Genomic DNA, 21,179 nt, shown 5'->3' on the forward strand with positions numbered 1-21,179 from the left:
AGGTACAACCGCTCTCTCGCTTGACGACAAATACAAAGTTACCAACGTCTTTGCAATTGATACAAACCAGCGAAAAAAGATGCGTCCAATTAAAACCCGAGATGACGTCATTAAAATACAGTAGGCCTTTTCCCAGCAAATTGAAGGCAGTAATGAATGTATTGTAATGTTTTTAAAATGTATAACAGATTTCACAATGTATTAAGTGTGTGCCCTCAGGCCTCTACTTTACTACCACCTATCTATGACACAAAATCCATATGTACATGTGTTTATAGTGCGTGTGTTTGTATGCATGTGTCTATGTATGTCGCTTCACAGTCCCCGCTGTTACATAAGGTGTATTTGTATCTGTTTTTTAAATACATTTTTTTACTGCTGGCATGAGTTACTTGATGTGGAATAGAGTTCCGTGTAAGTCATGGCTCTATGTAGTACTGTGCTCCCATAGTCTGTTCTGGACTTGGGGACTGTGAAGAGACCTCTGGTGGCATGTCTTGTGGGGTATGCATGGGTGTCTGAGCTGTGTGCCTGTAGCTCGGCGCATTCAACATGTCAATACCTCTCACAAATGGTGATGAAGTCCATCTCTCCTCCACTTTTTTAGCCAGAAGAGATTGACATGCATACTATTAATGTCCCTTGACCACACGACCAAACAGTAGTGCTGGTGCGTCAAAACTAGAGCCTGTAGGACCTGCCTTGTTGATAGTGCTGTTAAGAAGGTAGAGCAGTGCTTTATTATAGACCGAGTTCTCCCTATCCTAGCTACTGTTGTATCAATATGTTTTGACCATGACAGTTTACCATCCAGGGTTACTCCAAGCAGTTCTCAACTAGTCTCAACTTGCTCAGTTTCAGTCAATTGAGTTCTATTTTTCTACTTGTAGGCTACCGTCTGTAATTTGCCTCCAATATATTTCATGATGTGTAGCATAACGTGCGCAATGATTTACCAAATCTTGATTTGTTGCATTGTTATAGGGTAAGCAATAGAATAAGCCGCATCAGTATTTGCAAACATAGATATTATCACCTATCTAGGACCTGATCCGTCGTCAGTATTGTGGAATAATTCTAATGTTAAGGTAAGATTTGAATGGGATAAATCTGATCTGAGAGCAGCTTTGCCTTTCCTGCGATCCTCAGTATCGACATGCTTCAATGCGTTTAGCGAACATTCTCCACGGGTGGTGTTTTGGGAAACGTGGGTTACATCTTTGGCCGTTGTAGGAAAGATGCATTGTTAAAACACTCGGAAGATGCATTGTTAAAACACTAGTTTGTCCAGGTTTTCCATCGCTATCCAGAAACCGGGCCCTGGACAGTTGAAATGAACGTAGTTGATGCCTTGTTGCCTGTCTACTTGCCTGTCTACTTCCCTGTCTACCTCCATCTTATTGTGTTAGCCTATCCCATTCAAATAATATCAAGTCATTCTTTCTCTTGTGGATTAAGGAAGGACATTGAGGAAGAGTCTTCTTGAGATCTTTTCTGTATCTGTTATTCTGTGTCATGGGGGAACATCCCTTGTGAGAAATGAAATGTCTATCTTTTATAAGGTCTTAGTTCAATTACAGTGATGAAGTAGGTTGAGGTGTTCTCTGCCAGAACTCTGTGCTACATTCATTTTTAATTACCTAAAACAGTTGCATTAACGAGAGAAACTTTTACGGGTCTTAATTCGTCTTCTTTTCACCCCTTCTCTCTGTTCAGTCAAATAAAAGCTCAATGATTTGGGGACTGTTAAGGTAGTTGTGGGCAAAAATATCTGTTCCCATAGAACAGGCGTAGGCAACCCTGGTCCTGGAGTGCAGCAGATTCTTATTTTAGTTCCAACCAGGCACCGCATCTGATTCTACCAGTCATCAGATGTGCTACTTGGACAATGTCAGTGACTGGTTAAAGACTTAACCAGTTTGTCCAGGTGCCTTTGACAGTGACTCTCCAGGAGCAGGGTAACTGTTAGGAATATGTATTGGCTGAGACATTGATGGGCTTTTATTGCTTTATTTTTCAGAGGAAGAGTTGAGGAAACTTCGGGAAGAAACCAACATAGACACTCTGAAACAGGATTTGGAGAAGGAGAGATCGAAGAGGCTGGACTTGGAACATAAACTGAACTTGGATGTTCTCAAAATGGGGTAAGGGGCATGTGCGCACATGCTCCACTGCTGGCGTCCTTGTGTTAGTGTGTCTGTTGTATTTGTCAGTCCTTGTTAAAAATGGAGCCTCTCCCTAGAGTTGGTAGTGGGAATTTCTCAAGAAGCAGAGCCAGGCTACCAATAAGCAATAATTGTTTTCCCCCTATCCTTTTGCTTTCACTTGTCTGACACAATTATGTCTCAATAAGTGAATGTGTTTTTCTGAAGCCATGACTAATGCTCTACCTACCAGCAATGCTTTTTCTCTCCTGTTCCTAGACCGGAAGATTCCCCATCACGGCGACCCAGAGAAACGCCTCCAACTGCCAACGGTACAGGTAAGCCAGAAACAGGTATTCCACAATAGACAACTGAAGATACGCACAGACACGCTAATTCACACATTTTTTGAATACCTTTCATTGCAGACTTGACGCTCCCCAGACTGCGCATCCCAGGATTTCAGCTCCATAACATGCCATCTCTCACCATTCAAATGACCTGTCTCGTAATGGTTCAGAATGGAAATTTGCCATTGGAGATGGTCTCAACATCTCTGTGTGGTAGTTAGAGCCCCTCTGGTTTTTGATGGGTAGAGAGCTATCTATCTTTCCCGTGTTTGTGTGTGTGTCTGTGCGTGCGTGCATGCACACGCTTGTATGTATGCAACGCCTAGCATGAGTATCAGGAAGTGTGTGTGTGTGGCGACAGGAATTGCATCCCTCTCCCTCTCTGTAGGGACTGTTACACATTCATAGGTGGATGAATGCAGCTGTGGGACATTGCCTCTTATGGTGGAACATTGCCTTTGTACTCCCCTGTGACCGTGCTCAAGTCTTGATTTTGTCTCGCACCGCGTTTCTTTATTCAATTCTGTCAGCCTTGTTTTCAGATGAGGGTTTCTTTGTACTGCGAGACACAATATGTGACCGACCGGCTCGATTCGGTCCTATGTAGCAAAATTTGAAATTGTTTTTTTTTTATTAGATAAAAGTACACTCGGAGCTAGAAAATTGTATATCATACACTACAGTTGAGGAACAATGGGAAAGTAGATAAACTTGAATGCCCTTGAATGTTTTGGTGCACCTAATGGAGAGCTCTTCTTTGTCTACACCCATTCAGCATTGTTCACACCCTCTTAATTAAGCCTTAGCACCACCGATCTCTTTAAGGATTCACATGTGAGGCCATGTGCTAAACAGAGTAAGAGTGTAGTAAATAAATAAATATTTCAAGACTAAAAGTGTTGATAGTAGGAGCCAAAATACACTATCTAGTTCAAAATCTGATTGTAATCACCCCTGGCTAACTTGATGGGTCATGTAATTATCTGACTAATTGGAGTCTTGTTTAGACATGTAGTTAGCTAGCAACCAATTAACCTAATGGTGCTTTCAAGACGACTGGGAACTTGGAAAAATACGAGGTCAAATCATGACCTCAGTGATCTTCAGGTAGGAAAGTTAGGGCTCTAGAAAGAGGCCAAAGTTCCCGAGTTCTGCTGAAGGCAGAAGTCAGAGCTCTGAGTTCCCAGTTTTGAATGTGGCAATAATCCCAACCCATATACTACTAACAATACAAACTGATTGTCATAGCTAGCCACCATGCATGAATCTGCAGGTAGCTAAAGCTAATCACCTAGGTTCAATGTTAGCTAGCTAGCTAACATTAGGCTATAACTAGCTATGCAAATGGGTTCCTGAGATACACAGATCATACACGTAACGTTAGCCAGCAAGCCAGCCAGCTAACATTAGCTAGCTATCTAGCTAACAGTACACTTTAACTTGCAATGAAAACAACTTTAGAAATGTGTAATATCTGAAAATGTAGCTAGCTGGACCCTAGTACATGGATAAACGCTTCTCGCTGTCTGTCACAGATGCCATGGTTGCCCTTAGTTTGAAGATGTAATCCGCAGACAGGTGTTTTATACAACTTCTCTTTTCTAAGCCCGCCACATATTTGCAATCAAACGGCAGAATTTGCTCCACCTCCTTAGCTATCATACTCTTCTTCCCCTGGGCATTCCACTGATTTCAAAAGTGGAAACTTATTTCGTGACAACACTGTTAATCGCCGTTTTAGAAGACTACGTCTGGTTCAATGAAAATGTTTTTGCCTAAATCAGGGATTTCCTCATCGTCTGATTCATTTTCAGAGTCTGAGTCAGCATGGCACGATCGTCCTCAAAGTGGATAGCATTAACAACACTTTTGTAGTTCTTCATGATATGTCTTTTTAAAAAACTTGGTAGAAAGGTTTACCTACACATACTGAGCAGGTCATGTTATAGACAGAAGCATGCTACACATGTCAGACCAATGGCAACTAATTTCTCGGCATGTCCAGCCCATCCATTGTCTCAGCCAATCATGGCTAGCGGGAAGGTTCCTGTGTTTTTCCGTAATTTAACAAAGTTATTCCTATTTACAGATGGCATTATGTTTGTTATTATGGCACATGAAAGTTCACATGTCCCAAAAGGCGTTTCTGCCAAAAAAACACATTTTAATATAAAATAAATGTTTACATTCAAATGCCTCCTGTGAAATAGTGACGTGCAACATACGCCTAGTTTCCTGAAACGAGTCACATATTTGACTAAAACATAATACAGTATTTTCAAACCTTGCTTATGGGTGGGAATACTTTGGAACAGATTTCCAAAATTAAAATCACTTGGATGTTACTTGGAGCTTATTTTCTGGTGTATGTACAGTCTTTTATGTCGAACAACAAATACAAATAAATCAATGCTAATGGGCCAAATAAAATCAAACTCGGACCAAATTCGGCCTGCGGGCTGCCAGTTGGGGAACCTTGCCTTAAAAGGTTTTTAAACAAATCTCTCTTTTAAATGTAAATTGCATGTTATGTAAAGGTCCAGAGGCTTTTTTTTTGTGATTTCACGTGTTTCTAAAAAATGTACACAACCTGCAATATACTTCCTCATTGCTCGTTGTGCAGTATGGGGGCTCTGAAAAACATGAACAAAGGCTCCAAAAACACCCAAATACTTTCTTCAGAAGCGACAAAGCTCTCAGTATAGGTGTTTCGAAATTAAATTTTATACTTTATCTGCTACGTCATATTTCATTTTCCCCTACCAGTTGTGCTGCGCGGGCTACACGAAGCAGCACAGCTTATAGGGGAAACCGCTCGAGTTCATCACACGACTCTCCCTTCAGTTTTGCTAGCACAGACTGGGATATGCTAGGGATTCATCCGATAACATTGAGGAGCATACCACCTCAGTCACCGGCTTCGTTAATAAGTGCATCAACGATGACACGTCCGTACGTACATATCCCAACCAGAAGGCATGGATTACAGGCAACATCCTCACTGAGCAAAAGGCTAGAGCTGCCGCTATCAAGGAGCGGGACACTAATCCAGACCCTTACTAGAAATCCCGCTACAACCTCAGAGCCATCAAACAGTCAAAACGTCAATACAGGATCAAATCCTACTATGCCAGCTCTGACACTCGATGGATTTGGTAGGGCTTGCAAACTATCACGGATTACAAAGGGAAACCCAGCCACGAGCTGCACAGTGGAGTGAGCCTACCAGACAAGCTAAATGCCGTCTATGCTCGCTTTGAGGCAAGCAACACAGAACCATGCATGAGAGCACCAGCTGTTTCGGACGACTGTGTGATCTCACTCGCCATAGCTGATTTGAGTAAGAACTTGAAACAGGTTAACTTTCACAACGTCGCGGGGCCAGACGGATTACTAGGATGCGTGCTCAGAGCATGCGCTGACCAGCAAGCAAGTCTGACCTATTCAACCTCTCCCTGACCCACTCCAATTCGCATACCGGCCCAACAGATCCACAAATGACGCGATCTGAATTGCACTCCACACATCCCTCTCCCATCTGGGCAAGAGGCACAGCATTCAAAAACATAGTGCCCTCCAAGCTCATCACTAAGCTCAGGACCCTGGGACTGAACACCTCCCTTTTCAACTGGATCCTGGATTTCCTGACCGGCTCCCCCCAGGTGGTGAGGGTAGGCAACAACACACCCGCCACACTGACCCTCAACACGAGGTCCCTCAGGGGTGCATGCTTAGTCCCTCCCTGTACTCCCTGTTCACCCTTGAATGTGTGGTCACACACGGCTCCAACACCACCATGTTTGCTGATGACACAATGGTGGTTGGCCTGATCACCAACGATGATAAGACAGCCTAAAGGGAGGAGGCCAGTGACCTGGCAGTGTGGCGCAAGGACAACAACCTCTCTCTCAACGTCAGCAAGACAAAGGAGCTGATCGTGGACTACAGGAAACAGAGAGCCGAGCACACCCCCATCCATATCAACAGGGCTGTAGTAAAGTGGGTCAAGATTTTCAAGTTCCTCGGTGTCCACATCGCTAAGGAATTATCATGGTCCACACTCACCAACACAGTCGTGAAGAAGGCACAACAATGCCTCTTCCTGCTCAGGAGCCTGAAAAGATTTGGCATGGGCCCTCAGATCCTCAAAGTTCTACAGCTGCACCATTTGAGAGCATCTTGACTGGCTGCATCACTGCTTGGTATAGCAACTGCTTGGCATCCGACTGCAAAGCGCTATAGAGAGAAGTGTGGCTGGCTGAGTGCATCACTGGGGCTGAGCTCCCTGCTATCCAGGACCTCTAAAAAATTGTCAAAGACTCCAGCCACCTGAGTCAGACTGTTTTCTCTGCTACTGCACGTTATTAAGCGGTACCGATACACCGAGTCTGGAACCAACAGGACCCTGAACAGCTTTTACCCCCAAGCCATAAGACTGCTAAATAGTTAGTTTGAGTAGCTATTGGTTAGCCATTGGTTAACTATTTAACTAACTGCATTTACATGTTTTGACTGATCACATACAGTGGGGCAAAAAAGTATTTAGTCAGCCACCAATTGTGCAAGTTCTCCCACTTAAAAAGATGAGAGGCCTGTCATTTTCATCATAGGTACACTTCCACTATGACCGACCAAATGAGAAAAAAAAAAATCCAGAAAATCACATTGTAGGATTTTTAATTAATTTATTTACAAATTATGGTATTTGGTCAATAACAAAAGTTGATCTCAATACTTTGTTATATACCCTTTGTTGGCAATGACAGAGGTCAAACGTTTTCTGTAAGTATTTTGGCCCATTCCTCCATGCAGATCTCCTCTAGAGCAGTGATGTTTTGGGGCTGTTGCTGGGCAACACGGACTTTCAACTCCCTCCAAAGATTTTCTATGGGGTTGAGATCTGGAGACTGGCTAGGCCACTCCAGGACCTTGAAATGCTTCTTACGAAGCCACTCCTTCGTTGCCTGGGCAGTGTGTTTGGGATCATTGTCATGCTGAAAGACCCAGCCACGTTTCATCTTCAATGCCCTTGCTGATGGAAGGAGGTTTTCACTCAAAATCTCACGATACATGGCCCCATTCATTCTTTCCTTTACACGGATCAGTCGTCCTGGTCCCTTTGCAGAAAAACAGCCCCAAAGCATTATGTTTCCACCCCCATGCTTCACAGTAGGTATGGTGTTCTTTGGATGCAACTCAGCATTCTTTGTCCTCCAAACACGACGAGTTGAGTTTTTACCAAAACGTTCTATTTTGGTTTCATCTGACCATATGACAATATGACATTCTCCCAATCTTCTTCTGGATCATCCAAATGCTCTCTAGCAAACTTCAGACGGGCCTGGACATGTACTGGCTTAAGCAGTGGGACAGGTCTGGCACTGCAGGATTTGAGTCCCTGGCGGTGTAGTGTGTTACTGATGGTAGGCTTTGTTACTTTGGTCCCAACTCTCTGCAGGTAATTTACTAGGTCCACCCGTGTGGTTCTGGGATTTTTGCTCTGTTCTTGTGATCATTTTGACCCCACGGGGCGAGATCTTGCGAGGAGCCCCAGATCGAGGGAGATTATCAGTGGTCTTGTATGTCTTCCATTTCCTAATAATTGCTCCCACAGTTGATTTCTTCAAACCAAGCTGCTTACCTATTGCAGATTCAGTCTTCCCAGCCTGGTGCAGGTCTACAATTTTGTTTCTGGTGTCCTTTGACAGCTGTTTGGTCTTGGCCATAGTGGAGTTTGGAGTGTGACTGTTTGAGGTTGTGGACAGGTGTCTTTTATACTGATAACAAGTTCAAACAGGTGCAATTAATACAGGTAACGAGTGGAGGACAGAGGAGCCTCTTGAAGAAGTTGTTACAGGTCTGTGAGAGCCAGAAATCTTGCTTGTTTGTAGGTGACCAAATAGTTATTTTTCACCATTATTTGCAAATAAATTCATAACAAATCCTACAATGTGATTTTCTGGATTTTTTTTCTCTCATTTTGTCTGTCATAGTTGAAGTGTACCTATGATGAAAATTACAGGCCTCTCATCTTTTTAAGTGGGAGAACCTGCACAATTGGTGGCTGACTAAATACTTTTTTGCGCCACTATGCTGCTGCTACTGTTTTATCATCTACCCTGTTTCCTAAACACTTTATCCTTACCTATATGTACATATCTAATTACCTTGTACCCCTGCACATCGACTCGGTCCTGGTACCCCCTGTATCACAGGAGGTTGGTGGCACCCTAATTGGGGAGAATGAGCTCGTGGTAATTGCTGGAGCGGAATGAGGGGAATGGTAGCAAATACTTCAAACGCATAGTGTCCGTATGTTTCATGCCATTCCATTTGCGCCATGCTGGCCATTATTATGAGCTGTTCTCCCCTCAGCAGCCTCCTGTGCCATTTGTCGTTCCTCATCGTGCATCTATTCCTCATGTTATTTTTCAATCATATCCTGTTTTTTTTCTCTGCATTTTTGGGAAGGGCCCATAAGTGAGCATTTCACTGTTAGTCTCCACCTGTTGTTTACGAAGCAGGTGACAAATACAATTTGATTTGAACCACCCACCATCACATAGTCTTGGAAATCCCAGACTTATGCTGGAACATTGCTAACATTGTGGGATGCAACTAGCATGCTTTGGGAGACTAACCACCACATTGGTCGTCCGCTCAGCCACATTCCAAACTAAGCGAGGATGGAGTACAGATTTGAATGGTACTTGTGAGTTGTCTTGGGGAATAACCCAAGGTGACTATTTTAATTGGGTGTGATGTCAGGCTGCAATTTATTTTAGTGAGGTGTCTCGGAGCGAGCTGTTAGTTAATTAGTTCCAGAGACGTGCTGTGGAGACTACAGTATGAGGGGAAAGGAGATTAGAGAAACTGCTAAATAAAGACGAGGTGTTTGGATACACTGTAATGAAGAGATAGAGGTGCTAACGTAGGTCTGACACAAAGCATACATAGTGTTGTATTCACATACTTTCATACTGCAACAACCATGCAACATTGAGTTGAATACTGGTCAAATATATACAGTATAAGTCGTGGTCACCAACACTAGTCTTGGAAAGCAACAAGGTGTGCAGGCTTTTGTTCCAACCCAGATATAACCTACCTGATTCAACAAAACAAGGTCTAACAATATCCCATATGTTCCTCTGCCCCTGCAGACAAGCAGAAGGAGACCATGTACTCATGGCTGCAGGCGTGGCTGTACAACCGGTTCGGAGCGTACATCGGGGATTTCCGTTTCCAGCCGGAGGAGAACACAGTGGAGCCAGAGGAGCCGCTAAGCGCTAAGAGGTGAGAACTGCCCACACCTCCGATGTGGAATTACCCTTACCTTCTGCCTAAAGCCCCATAGTGACGGAATCCACAATAATCCATTGTTTACTTCTGCCACAGCCAGGAGCTAGCATAATAGGTATTGTCCAATTCATCAGGGGACTGATGTTAGCGTCACTATGGGCCTTCAGGTAGGGTTGCAAATTTACCAAAGTTGCCAGAATCTTCAGTATTTTTGGTAATTAACAGATTGCAGAACAGATGTTCTATCATAACTTTGGTAAATTATGCTTGAATAAAATAAATGTATTCATATAATATTATTTATTTTTTATTACCTTTATTTAACTAGGCAAGTCAGTTAAGAACAAATTCTTATTTTCAATGACGGCCTAGGAACAGTGGGTTAACTGCCTGTTCAGGGGCAGAATGACAGATTTGTACCTTGTCAGCTCGGGGGTTTGAACTTGCAACCTTCCGGTTCCTAGTCCAACTCTCTAACCACTAGGCTACCATGCCGCCCCATATTATAATTGTTGTCCTTGAGTTTCTAGTAGATAGACCACAAGAGAAAATAGCCTAATTTAATGAAAAGTATCTAATCAACGATGCCATTATTTTCTATTAACTCTGCAACTCTTCCAACTATTGACTTTTCGTCACAACTGCCACCAGTTTGACACCAAAATATTGGCAACAAATACATAGTGACATAATTTATTTTACTAAGTGTGTAAAAAAAATGACATGATGGATATTTCATGCTGAAAAGCCTCATATTTGATGCACACACACACACTACATGTTAATGTTTTTAAATGGATGTAAATTGTGAAGTCTTTTGTCTGAGATATCTTTTTCGTTATGTGTCGGACCCCAGTAAGACTAGCTGTCGCCATTTGGCATCGGCTAACGGGGATCCTAATAATTGAAATCAAATGTTCACTAAGTTGATGGTTTATATTTAGGATCATGTTTTACAGCTTTGTCATTGTATTTTTTAAAAAAAATCATATTTAAATCTGCAATATTTAACTTTTTGGGTGACCCGACCAAATTCACATAGAAATAGGAGTTATAGATCTTTCATTCTCATTGAAAGAAAATCTAAGAAGCGTTAGATATGTTTTATGTACGCTGTTTATATGTTACATTTTTGCGTCTTTTACTTTCGGTTTTGTACACCAGCTTCAAACAGCTGAAAATACAATATTTTTGGTTATTGAAAATTAATTTCATAGTGGTTTAGATGATAAAATGACTCTCTACGCTGTGCGTTGCTTGTTTTGTCACAAACTGAAATTAGGCAAACTATTTGAATTTTAGCGAACAGGAAGTGGCTAAGCGATTTCTGCATATTACACCTTTGAATTATTTAATACTTTAAAGGTTTTAAATGTGATAAGGCCACACAGAGGGTCGGAGATAATTAGACACCTGTGATAATCTGAAATACCCAAAAGGGCCACTACATGTCTTGTGATAGATTACATAAATTCCTTGAAAGATTCTAGTAGTGTACTGGTAATTGTCAAAAGTTTCCAGTAATATATATACCTTCCATTTGTAACCCTAGACACAACTCAAGGAAAGGTTAATTCCACCCATATTTGGATTTTGCCTGAACTATCCCTTTTTAAGATTCTGATTTTAACATTTGCTCTGACGTTGTTCCCCTTGGCTTCTCCCCTATCATTTCGATCAGAGTGGGGGATCAGCCAGCCACTGTAGTCATCAGGTTACCAGCTCAGAAGACCCTGAGTACATGCTGCTTAGAGAAGGGTCATAAAACTGATGGCTTTGTAATGGGCCTAGAGTCTGTCAGCATGCTATTAATCAGCACCCACCGTAAAGTAGCCGTCCCCATGACTTCACCCTGATGTCAAATTGGCCTGTTGTTATAACCCACAGCCAATCCCAGGCCTTTCAGCACAGTAGAGGTTGTAACTATGTTGTTGTGGAAGTGGGAGGATTGTCTGACCCCTGGTGGTAGATTGAGTGCACTGCAGCAGGCTGTTGTCATTCTATGCTAGTTAAAACCGATTTAGGGTCCGTTCTTCCTGCTCCAATCCGATCAGTGACCTTTTACAGTTGCCCTGGACCAGTCCTCTCCTGAATAACGTAGAGTGGAGTCATGGGTACTCTGACTCAAACTATGTTATGAAACGTACAATAGACGGAGGGGAGAGAAAGAGGAGAGCAAGAGAAGAAGAGAACGCTCAGTGTTAACAATGTCCGTATTGTCATGAGTAGTTTGACACAAACTGTGTCCTGTAACTTTATCCAATTACATAAGAGGACGGAGAGTGAGAGAGCAGAAGAGGCAGGGGGAGAGAAGGAAGGAGTGTTCACTGCACCCTGCCAGTTGAAATGAACTTGATGTTAGTTTTTGAGGCTGAAAGGGAGATGAGATAGGAGGCAGACAAGAAGGCTTTGGCAGACAAGTGATTCTTCCATGCAACACATATGCCAAATAAAATAAAGGTTCAAATAAAAGACTTTCCCATGAAGGATAGCTAAATGCGGCGAAATCAGTTGTCTCTTCCTCCACCAAAAAACTATATAGCACTCTTTGTGCTTTTGCTTGTTCTAATTGAATAAAACTTCCCTTCTCTTGTCCTCTGTCCTCAGATTGACTGAAAACATGAGAAGACTCAGTAAGTGTTGTAAATTTAGTGAACAAGATGTACCGATCACACTCAATGTCAGCCGTATCTTGATGAATATCATATTCTGAGTCGAATACTATTCCAATGACATATCTTTATTGTAGTAAATGATGTATACATGATTGATGCATTTGTGTCTTGATAGTGTTTTTAAAAATGTTTTAATACTTTCTACTTGTCTGTAGAGCGAGGTGCCAAACCTGTCATAAACTTTAAGAGGAACCTTTTTGCCTTATCCAGCTGGCAATCAGTGTATACGTCAGCCTTCGCCTTCATTGTGAGTGTGTACACACACACACACACACACACACAAGGCAGTGAGGCCAGAGGTGTCCACCTCTCATGACCATCATTTGGCCGCCTAGTGTTTTGAGTACTCACGCGACGTAGCCTGCTTTGTGAGTCCTCTGAAACAGAATGGCGCACACACACACACTGTTGAGCCTGACAAACCGGTGCGCCTGGCACCTACTACCATACCCCGTTCAAAGGCACCTAAATCTTTTCTCTTGCCCATTCACCCTCTGAATGACACGCATACATAAGTCATCTCGATTGTCTTGAGGCTTAAAAATCAAGATTCCAGCGAGAAAGATCAATAGATCTATCGCTCCACCTGTATAGCAACATCTATTTAGGTTTTAGAGAGATATTTGCATGTAAATCTATATCTGCCCCAAAATGGTATACAATATGTGTTGCATAGTACCGAGATGTTTCACACCTCAGTATGAGTATAGACTAGAGGTGGATAGATGGAAATAATAGATTGTGTGTGACCTGTTCTCCCCCTTTTTATATTTTACACAGATCTATATGAATGCAGCGTGGCACGGTTGGGCCATCCCCATGTTTATCTTCCTAGCCATTCTAAGGTTGTCCTTGAATTACCTAATTTCCAGGTAGCTAAGCTCATTACAAGGTGCATTGCCTGTTAAAAGTTGTTCCATTTGAACATGTGCAATCTGCTTGTGAGTTGAGTCAAACTTGTCTCTCTCCACTTTCTTCTCAGAGGTTGGAGGATCCAGTGGAGTATTGTGCCTGGGGTCTCTGAACCTGTGGTAAGACTTTAATGATGTCACCTCTTTTGGGATCTAGCTTTACCTAGGAAAGTTCAAAATAAGAATCCCCTTGCACCTTCCACACACCCCTACCCCTTCAGTGCTTGCAGATTTTAGGGCACTGGGCGTGTATGAGGTATTCTGGGTGGGGTTATCCCTGTGCTGGGATAGGCTACCCTGGGGCGGCAGGGTAGCCTAGTGGTTAGAGTGGACTAGTAACCGGAAGGTTGCAAGTTCAAACCCCCGAGCTGACAAGGTACAAATCTGTCGTTCTGCCCCTGAACAGGCAGTTAACCCACTGTTCCTAGGCCGTCATTGAAAATAAGAATTTGTTCTTAACTGACTTGCCTGGTTAAATAAAGGTAAAATAAAAATAAATAAATGTGGGTTTTATATGGTGTGTATTCTCTTTTCTCTCCACTGGCTATCTGGTTAACAGGCTACACTCTAGGCAGTCTCTTCTGCTGATGTAGTGGTACTCTCTCTATTCTACTCTTTTCCTTTCGGCATGGTTAATACCTGCCTGGCGCCCAAACAAAATCTTTATCTTTACCCCTCTCAAATAAATACCGCTACAACCTTAATGCTGTTTGCTTTCGGGGCAAGAGTTTGGATGTAACTCTTCTTTTCCTAGGAACCACCAAAAGAGGATCTGACTGTTTCAGAGAAGTTCCAGTTAGTTCTTGATGTAGCTCAAAAAGCACAGGTGAGCTGTAACAATTGTTTCACCTTCTTGAGTTAGAAATGGTTAGAGATGCTTGATGACATCTATTCATAGTTATGGAGCTGCGTTGTGAGGTGTTTAAATTGCCATTTTCACAACAAAAATGTGTGTTCTTAACAGAATCTTTTTGGAAAGATGGCAGATGTCTTGGAGAAAATAAAGAAGTGAGTGTGTTTGTTACCGGTATGTTTAAGTTTGTTAACCAACGTGTGTTTTACACTTCATGTGTATATATACAGTTGAAGTCGGAAGTTTACATACACCTGAGCCAAATGCATTTAAACTCAGTTTTCCACCATTCCTGACATTTAATCTTCGTAAATGTTCCCTATCTTAGGTCAGTTAGGATGAAGTTTACATACACTCAATTAGTATTTGGTAGCATTGCCTTTAAATTGTTTAACTTGGGTCAAACTTTTCAGGTAGCCTTCCACAAGCTTCCCACAATAAGTTGGGGGAATTTTGGCCCATTCATCCTGACAGAGCTGGTGTAACTGAGTAAGGTTTTTAGGATTGAGGTCAGGGCTTTGTTATGGCCACTCCAGCCATTTTGCCACAACTTTGGAAGTATGCTTGGGGTCATTGTCCATTTGGAAGACCCATTTGCGACCAAGCTTTAACTTCCTGACTGATGTCTTGAGATGTTGCTTCAATATATCCACATCATTTTCTTACCTCATGGTGCCATCTATTTTGTGAAGTTCACCAGTCCCTCCTGCAGCATAGCACCCCCATAACATGATGCTGCCACTCCCGTGCTTCACGGTTGGGATGGTGTCCTTCGGCTTGCGAGCCTCCCACTATTTCCTCCAAACATAACAATTGTCATCATGGCCAAACAGTTCTATTTTTGTTTCAACAAACTATAGGACATTTATCAAAAAAGTACAATCTTTGTCCCCATGTGCAGTTGTACACCGTAGTCTGGCTTTTTTATGGCAGTTTTGGAGCAGTGGCTTCTTCCTTGCTGAGCGGCCTTTCAGGTTATGTCGATATAGGACTCGTTTTACTGTGGATATAGATACTTTTGTACCTGTTTCCTCCAGCATCTTCACAAGGTACTTTGCTGTTGTTCTGGAAATGTAATACAGTGAAATAATCTGTCTGTAAACAATTAATGGAAAAATTACTTGTGTCATGCACAAAGTAGATGTCCAAAACTACAGTTTGTTAACAATACATTTGTGGAGTGGTTGAACCTAAGTGTATGTAAACTTCGAGTTCAACAGTGTATATATAAATATAATAAATAAATAAATCTGTGTGCGTGCACGTGTATTTCAGCCTGTTCATGTGGGTGCATCCTGAGATTACTCGGAAGCTTTACGTTGGTCTATGGGTGGCCTTGATCTGCTCCTGTCTCATCCCCTACAAACTCATGGGCTTTATGATCGGTAAGTACAATATGTAAATTGTACCCTGGACTGACCTAAGATCAGCATAGGGGGTCACTCTCTGCTACACCTACTCGGTGAGAGCCCCAAGCATTGAGATGAGAAAAAGACTGAGATATACCAGACGAAGAAAGAGACACGGAGAGATCCTCTTGTTCTTCTCTCATGCCTTTCTGCATGTCTCCTCTCCAGGGCTGTATGCAGGGATCAAGTTCTTCCTAATCGACTTCATGTTTAGGAGCTGTCCCAAACTAAGGGACAAGTATGACACGCCGCACATCATTTGGACCAGCCTGCCCACTGACCCCCAGCTGAAGGAGCGCGGGGGCGCGACGTTGTCCAGACGGGTACGTCTCAAACTCTACATATACTATTGTATATAATGCGTTTGTGTGTCTGTATATGTGCAGGTCTTTTGTGCCTACAGTGCATTCGGGGAAAGTTTTCTTTATGTTAAAGCCTTATTCTAAAATGTACCAAATAGTTTTTTCCCCTCATCAATCTATACACAATACCCCATAATGACAAAGTAGAAACAGGTTTTTAGAAAATGGAAATATGACAGGTACATAAGTATTAAGACCCTTTACTTAGTACTTTGTTGAAGCACCTTTGGCAGTGATTACAGCCTCAAGTCTTCTTGGGTATGACGCTACAAGCTTGGCACAGCTATATTTGAGGAGCTTCTCCTATTCTTCTCTGCAGATCCTCTCAAGCTCTGCCAGGTTGGATGGTGGATTGTCCACTCAAGGACATTCAGTGACTTGTCCCGAAGCCACTCCTGCTTTGTCTTGGCTGTGTTCCTGAGCTCTCTGGAGCAGGTTTTCATCATGGATCTCTCTGTACTTTGCTCCGTTCATCTTTCCCTCGATGCTTACTAGTCTCTCAGCCCTTGCCGCTGAAAAACATCCCCACAGCATGATGATGCTGCCACCACCATGCTTCACATTAGGGATGGTGTCAGGTTTTCTCCAGACGTGACGATTGGCATTCAGGCCAAAGAGTTCAATCTTGGTTTCATCAGACCAGATAATCTTGTTTCTCATGATCTGAGAGTCTTTAGGTGCCTTTTGGTAAACTCCAAGCAGGCTGTCATGTGCCATTTACTGAGGAGTGGCTTCTGTCTGGCCACTCTACCATAAAGGCCTAATTTGGTGGAGTGCTGCAGAGATCGTTGTCCTTCTGGAATATTCTTCCATCTCCACAGACAAACTTTGGAGCTCTATCAGAGTCACCATCGGGTTCTTGGCCACCTCCCTGACCAAGGCCCTTCTCCCCCTATTGCTCAGTTTGGCCAGGCGGCCAGCTCTAGGAAGAGTCTTGGTGGTCCATTTAAGAATGATGGAGGCCACTGTGAAATTTGGTTGTACCCTTCCCCAGATCAGTGCCTCGACACAATGCTGTCTCGGAGCTCTACAGACAATTCCTTGGACCTCATGACTTGGTTTTTGCTCTGACATGCACTGTCAACTGTGGGACCTTTATATAGACAGGTGTGTGTGCTTTTCCAAATCATGTCCAATCAATTAAATTTACCACAGTTGGACTTCTACAATCAAGTTGTAGAAACATCTCAAGGATGATCAATGGAAACAGGATGCACCTGATCTCTTTTCTGAGTCTCTTAGCAAAGGATCTGAATACTTATTTTACATAAGGTATTTCAGTTTTTTATTTTTAATAAATTAGAAAACATTTCTAAAAACACTTAAAAAAAAAAAGCTTTGTCACTACAGGGTAGATTGATGAGGAAAAACATTAATTTAATCAATTTGAGAATAAAGCTGTAACGTAAACAAATGTGGAAAAGGTCAAGGGGTCTGAATACTTTCCAAGGGCACTGAAGGTACGTGTACACACACACATTAAATATTGATGTGTGTCATTGTCACAGTTCATCCCTAATTAATGTTGGTGGTCACAGCAGCTGGGAACTGTGGGAATCCTTAAGTTTGTGTCTGATCACCTGAGTTCTCTGTTGTTTTTCCTCTCTCAGCTCTCTGGGTGTGAAAAGGTAGGGATCCCTAGGGTGCACTTTGGTTGGCGAGTGTCTGTGTTTGCGCCACCATCGTGTGTATGTGTCATTTAGAGATAAGCTGCATTCCAAATCGACCCCTTGCCCCTTTGGATATCAGCAGTAGAGCAATGCTAACCGTGTCTATGTGAAGGATCAAAATGTGTCCTTGTCTTTTTAACATGTGCATCTACCACAGTGCTGTTGAAAGTGTTATTGTCCATGTGGCACCAAAGTAGAGATTACCGTAATGGTGTATTGAATGTTAATTTTGTATCCATTCTCATAGACACGATCAGAAGGAACCATATATTCAAAGTAGTGCTGGGTGTGTTGAGGAAGTAACTAGAAGCTAGAAACTGCTCATTGGTTCTTTTTGAAAGATAGTGGTTTGTTAATAGTATTTGTAATATCATACCGGTAACTACTCTTCCACAAAATCCCGTACAATTATTCAAGGTTGTTTTATAATGTCCTAATAGTTAGCAATACTTATCAGTGTGTTCGGGCCAGTTTGTGTTTTCTAGAAAAAAATCCTGCCAATGGTCAGCAAAAACAAATTAAAGTGAAATCAAATTGTATTTGTCACATGCGCTGAACACAACTGGTATAGACTTTACTGTGAAATGCTTGATTATGAGCCCTTCCCAACGATGCAGAGTTGAAAAATAAAATGGTAACTAGGAATAAAATAAATAAGAATGGAGCCATATACAGGGAGTACCAGATCAATGTGCAGAGGTATGAGGTATCATGAAGGCAGGGTAAAGTGACAAGGCATCAGGATAGTTGTGAATATGTGAGGGTTTTGTATTGTACTGTTAATGGTGTGTGTGTGTGTGTGTGTGTGTGTATAGTCTAGTGAGTGTGCGTAGGGTCCGTGCAAGATGGAGTCAGTGCAGATAGTTTGGGTACCATTAATTGACTATTTAGCGGTTTTATAGCTTGGGGGTAGAAGCTGTCTCGGCGCCTGTTTGTCCTGGAGCCGATGCTCTGGTACTGTTTGCCAGGAAGTAGCAGAGTGAACAGACTATGGCTTCGGTGGCTGGAGTCTTTGGCAATTTTTCGGGCCTTCCTCTGACACAGCCTGATACTGTTTAGAGGTCCTGGATTGCAGGGAGCTCGGCCCCACCACCCTCTGTAGCGCTATGCTAAAGAGGGTGGTGTTTCTGCGGTCAAGGACGGTGCATTTGGTATACCAAGCGGGGAAGCAGCCAGTCAAGATGCTCTCGATGGTGCAGCTGTATAACTTTTTGAGGAGCCTAGGGCCCATGCCAAATCTTTCTAGCCTCCTGAGGGGGGAAAAGGCCCTGCTGTGCACTCTTCACAACTGTGCAGGTGTGTGTGGACCATGTCCTTAGTGATGTGGACGACAAGGAACTTGAAGCTCTCGACCCGCTCCACAACAGCCCAATCGATGTGGATGGTGGCCTGCTCTCCCTTCTTTCTCCTATAGTCCACAATCAGCTCCTTGGTTTTACTGCTGTTGAGGGAGAAGGTGTTGTGCTGGCACCACAGGTCTCTGACCTCCTCCCTGTAGGTTGACTCATCACCTACCACAATCGTGTCGTTAGCAAACTTGATGATGGTGTTGTAGTCATGTGTGGCCACGCAGTCATAGGTGAACAGGGAGTACAGGAGGGGACTAAGTACACACCCCTGAGGGGCCTCCGTGTTGAGGGCCTGCGTGGCGGAGGTGTTGTTGCCTACCTTACCACCTGTGGCTGGTCCGTTAGGATGCCCAGTATCCAGTTGCAGAGGGAGGGGTTCAGTCCCAGGGTCCCTGGCTTGGTGATGAGCTTGGAGGGGACTATGGTGTTGAAAGCTGAGCTGTAGTCTATGAACAGCATTGTCGCGTAGTTATTTCCCCTTTTGTCCAGGTGGTAGATGGCAGTGTGAAGTGCAATTGAGATTGCATCTTCTGTTGGGGAAGTAGGCAAATTGGAGTGGGTCTGGGATGATGGTGTTGATGTGTGTCTTGACCAGCTTTTCAAAGCACTTTATAATTACACGTGTGAGTGCTACAGGGCGATAGTCATTTACGCAGGGTACTTTGGAGCTCTTGGGAAACATGGACAATAGTGGTCAGCTTGAAACATGTTGGGGTAACAGACTGGGACAAGGAGAGATTGAAAATGTCTGTGAAGACACTTGCCAGTTGGTCTGCGCATGCTTTGAGAAAACCTGTCCAGTCATTTTTCATGTTTCATTCTTTAGAATGAAAGGTTGTTATATACAGTACAGGGCATGAGTCCATTGCGTCATGCTTTGCATGAGACACTCCATAAACCTATCGTTCACATCCCCATAAGCATTGTATCCAATGCTCTCCACTAGTACCCCGGCCAATATGCACTGCTAACCATAAAACTGTGTACACTTTGAGTCACCTGCAGTGAAGTTGACTGAGTGATGCTGATGACCAAGTCAAGCCACTGGTTTGAGAGAGCCTGCTATAATACACACACACTGCTTAGGTCTAGCCAATTCCCTTCCCACACTCTGTTCCTAGTCTAAAATGCTGACCTCTCTCCATCCTTCCTTCTATCCTACCATTCTTATCCCCGCTCTCTCTTTCTCTTTAGATCCATCCGACGGTAGCTCACGGCAGTCTAGGAACAGCCTTACCATGTGGTATCAGTCTAGAGGAACAGACTGGCAGAGCCTACAATACTAAGAAGGGGGCTTTCCACGAGGTCTTCAATCTTTCTGGGGATGAGCGCCCCCTGGCAGGTTGGTAGAGCACTACATGATCATTCTCAGGAGCGACAGCTGACTATTTGTGCCTGGATCACCAGCTCACTCTTTTCCATGTTGACCTATTTCCATAGTTGTTGTTGATGAATTTAGTGTTTATCGATTGTGTTATGTTGGTGCAGTGCAAGCAGTGAAACCATGAGTATTGACTGTTTGTTGGCAGTGTGTCAGACCTGATATATATGTGTGTGTGTGTCGACTGGTTTCGTTGGCAGTGTGTGAGAATGGCTGGCGATGCTGCTTGATCAACAGGGACAGGAAGAGTCCCACAGACTACATCCGTAATGGTGTGCTCTTTGTCACTGAAAAGTAAGCCATATACTGCTAATACCTAGCTGTCACATGTAGATATGTACACTGAGAATGCCAAACATTAGGAACACCATTCCCCGTTCAAAGGCTCTTCAAATCTTATCTTGCCCATTCACCCTCTGAATGACGCACATACACAATCAATGTCTCACTTGTCTCAAGGCATAAAAATACTTTTTTTTTTAATTGTATTTATTTTTTATTTAACTGGGCAAGTCAGTTAAGAACATATTTACAGTTAAGAACAAATTGATTTACAATAACGGCCTAACAATGAAATAAAAAATATATAGGACAAGAGACACCACATAAAGAGAGACCTGAGACAACAGCATAGCATGGCAGAATAGCTTCTTTAAAAACCCCTAGAGTTGATGTCCGGGCCCCCGTGGAAATCAAATTAGCATAATACAAAAATCCCCATCAACATCCTTCAGTTTAAGCTGGAGATATGTTTCTACGCCTCGGAATGCTCT

At 43.0% G+C, this 21,179-nt stretch overlaps 1 protein-coding gene across 3 annotated transcripts in view; it reads left to right on the top strand.

Annotated features, from left to right (window-relative positions):
- The window catches only part of LOC110492647 (GRAM domain-containing protein 4), a 43,143-nt gene that overhangs the window by 16,239 nt on the left and 5,725 nt on the right, over nucleotides 1-21,179 (top strand). For 2 of the 3 annotated variants that reach the window (XM_021567123.2, XM_021567098.2), the window contains exons 4-17: nucleotides 2,021-2,144; nucleotides 2,424-2,497; nucleotides 9,658-9,790; nucleotides 12,404-12,429; nucleotides 12,627-12,718; nucleotides 13,252-13,343; nucleotides 13,454-13,502; nucleotides 14,137-14,208; nucleotides 14,347-14,390; nucleotides 15,511-15,620; nucleotides 15,813-15,967; nucleotides 17,617-17,634; nucleotides 20,220-20,367; nucleotides 20,607-20,700. In XM_021567123.2, the coding sequence (XP_021422798.2) occupies nucleotides 2,021-2,144; nucleotides 2,424-2,497; nucleotides 9,658-9,790; nucleotides 12,404-12,429; nucleotides 12,627-12,718; nucleotides 13,252-13,343; nucleotides 13,454-13,502; nucleotides 14,137-14,208; nucleotides 14,347-14,390; nucleotides 15,511-15,620; nucleotides 15,813-15,967; nucleotides 17,617-17,634; nucleotides 20,220-20,367; nucleotides 20,607-20,700 (1,231 nt within the window). The remainder of the gene's footprint in view (nucleotides 1-2,020; nucleotides 2,145-2,423; nucleotides 2,498-9,657; nucleotides 9,791-12,403; nucleotides 12,430-12,626; nucleotides 12,719-13,251; nucleotides 13,344-13,453; nucleotides 13,503-14,136; nucleotides 14,209-14,346; nucleotides 14,391-15,510; nucleotides 15,621-15,812; nucleotides 15,968-17,616; nucleotides 17,635-20,219; nucleotides 20,368-20,606; nucleotides 20,701-21,179) is intronic. The other variant, XM_036951861.1, reaches the window with a different exon arrangement.

Source organism: Oncorhynchus mykiss, chromosome 2 (assembly GCF_013265735.2).
Source record: "Oncorhynchus mykiss isolate Arlee chromosome 2, USDA_OmykA_1.1, whole genome shotgun sequence".
Taxonomy (NCBI): Eukaryota; Metazoa; Chordata; class Actinopteri; order Salmoniformes; family Salmonidae; genus Oncorhynchus; species Oncorhynchus mykiss.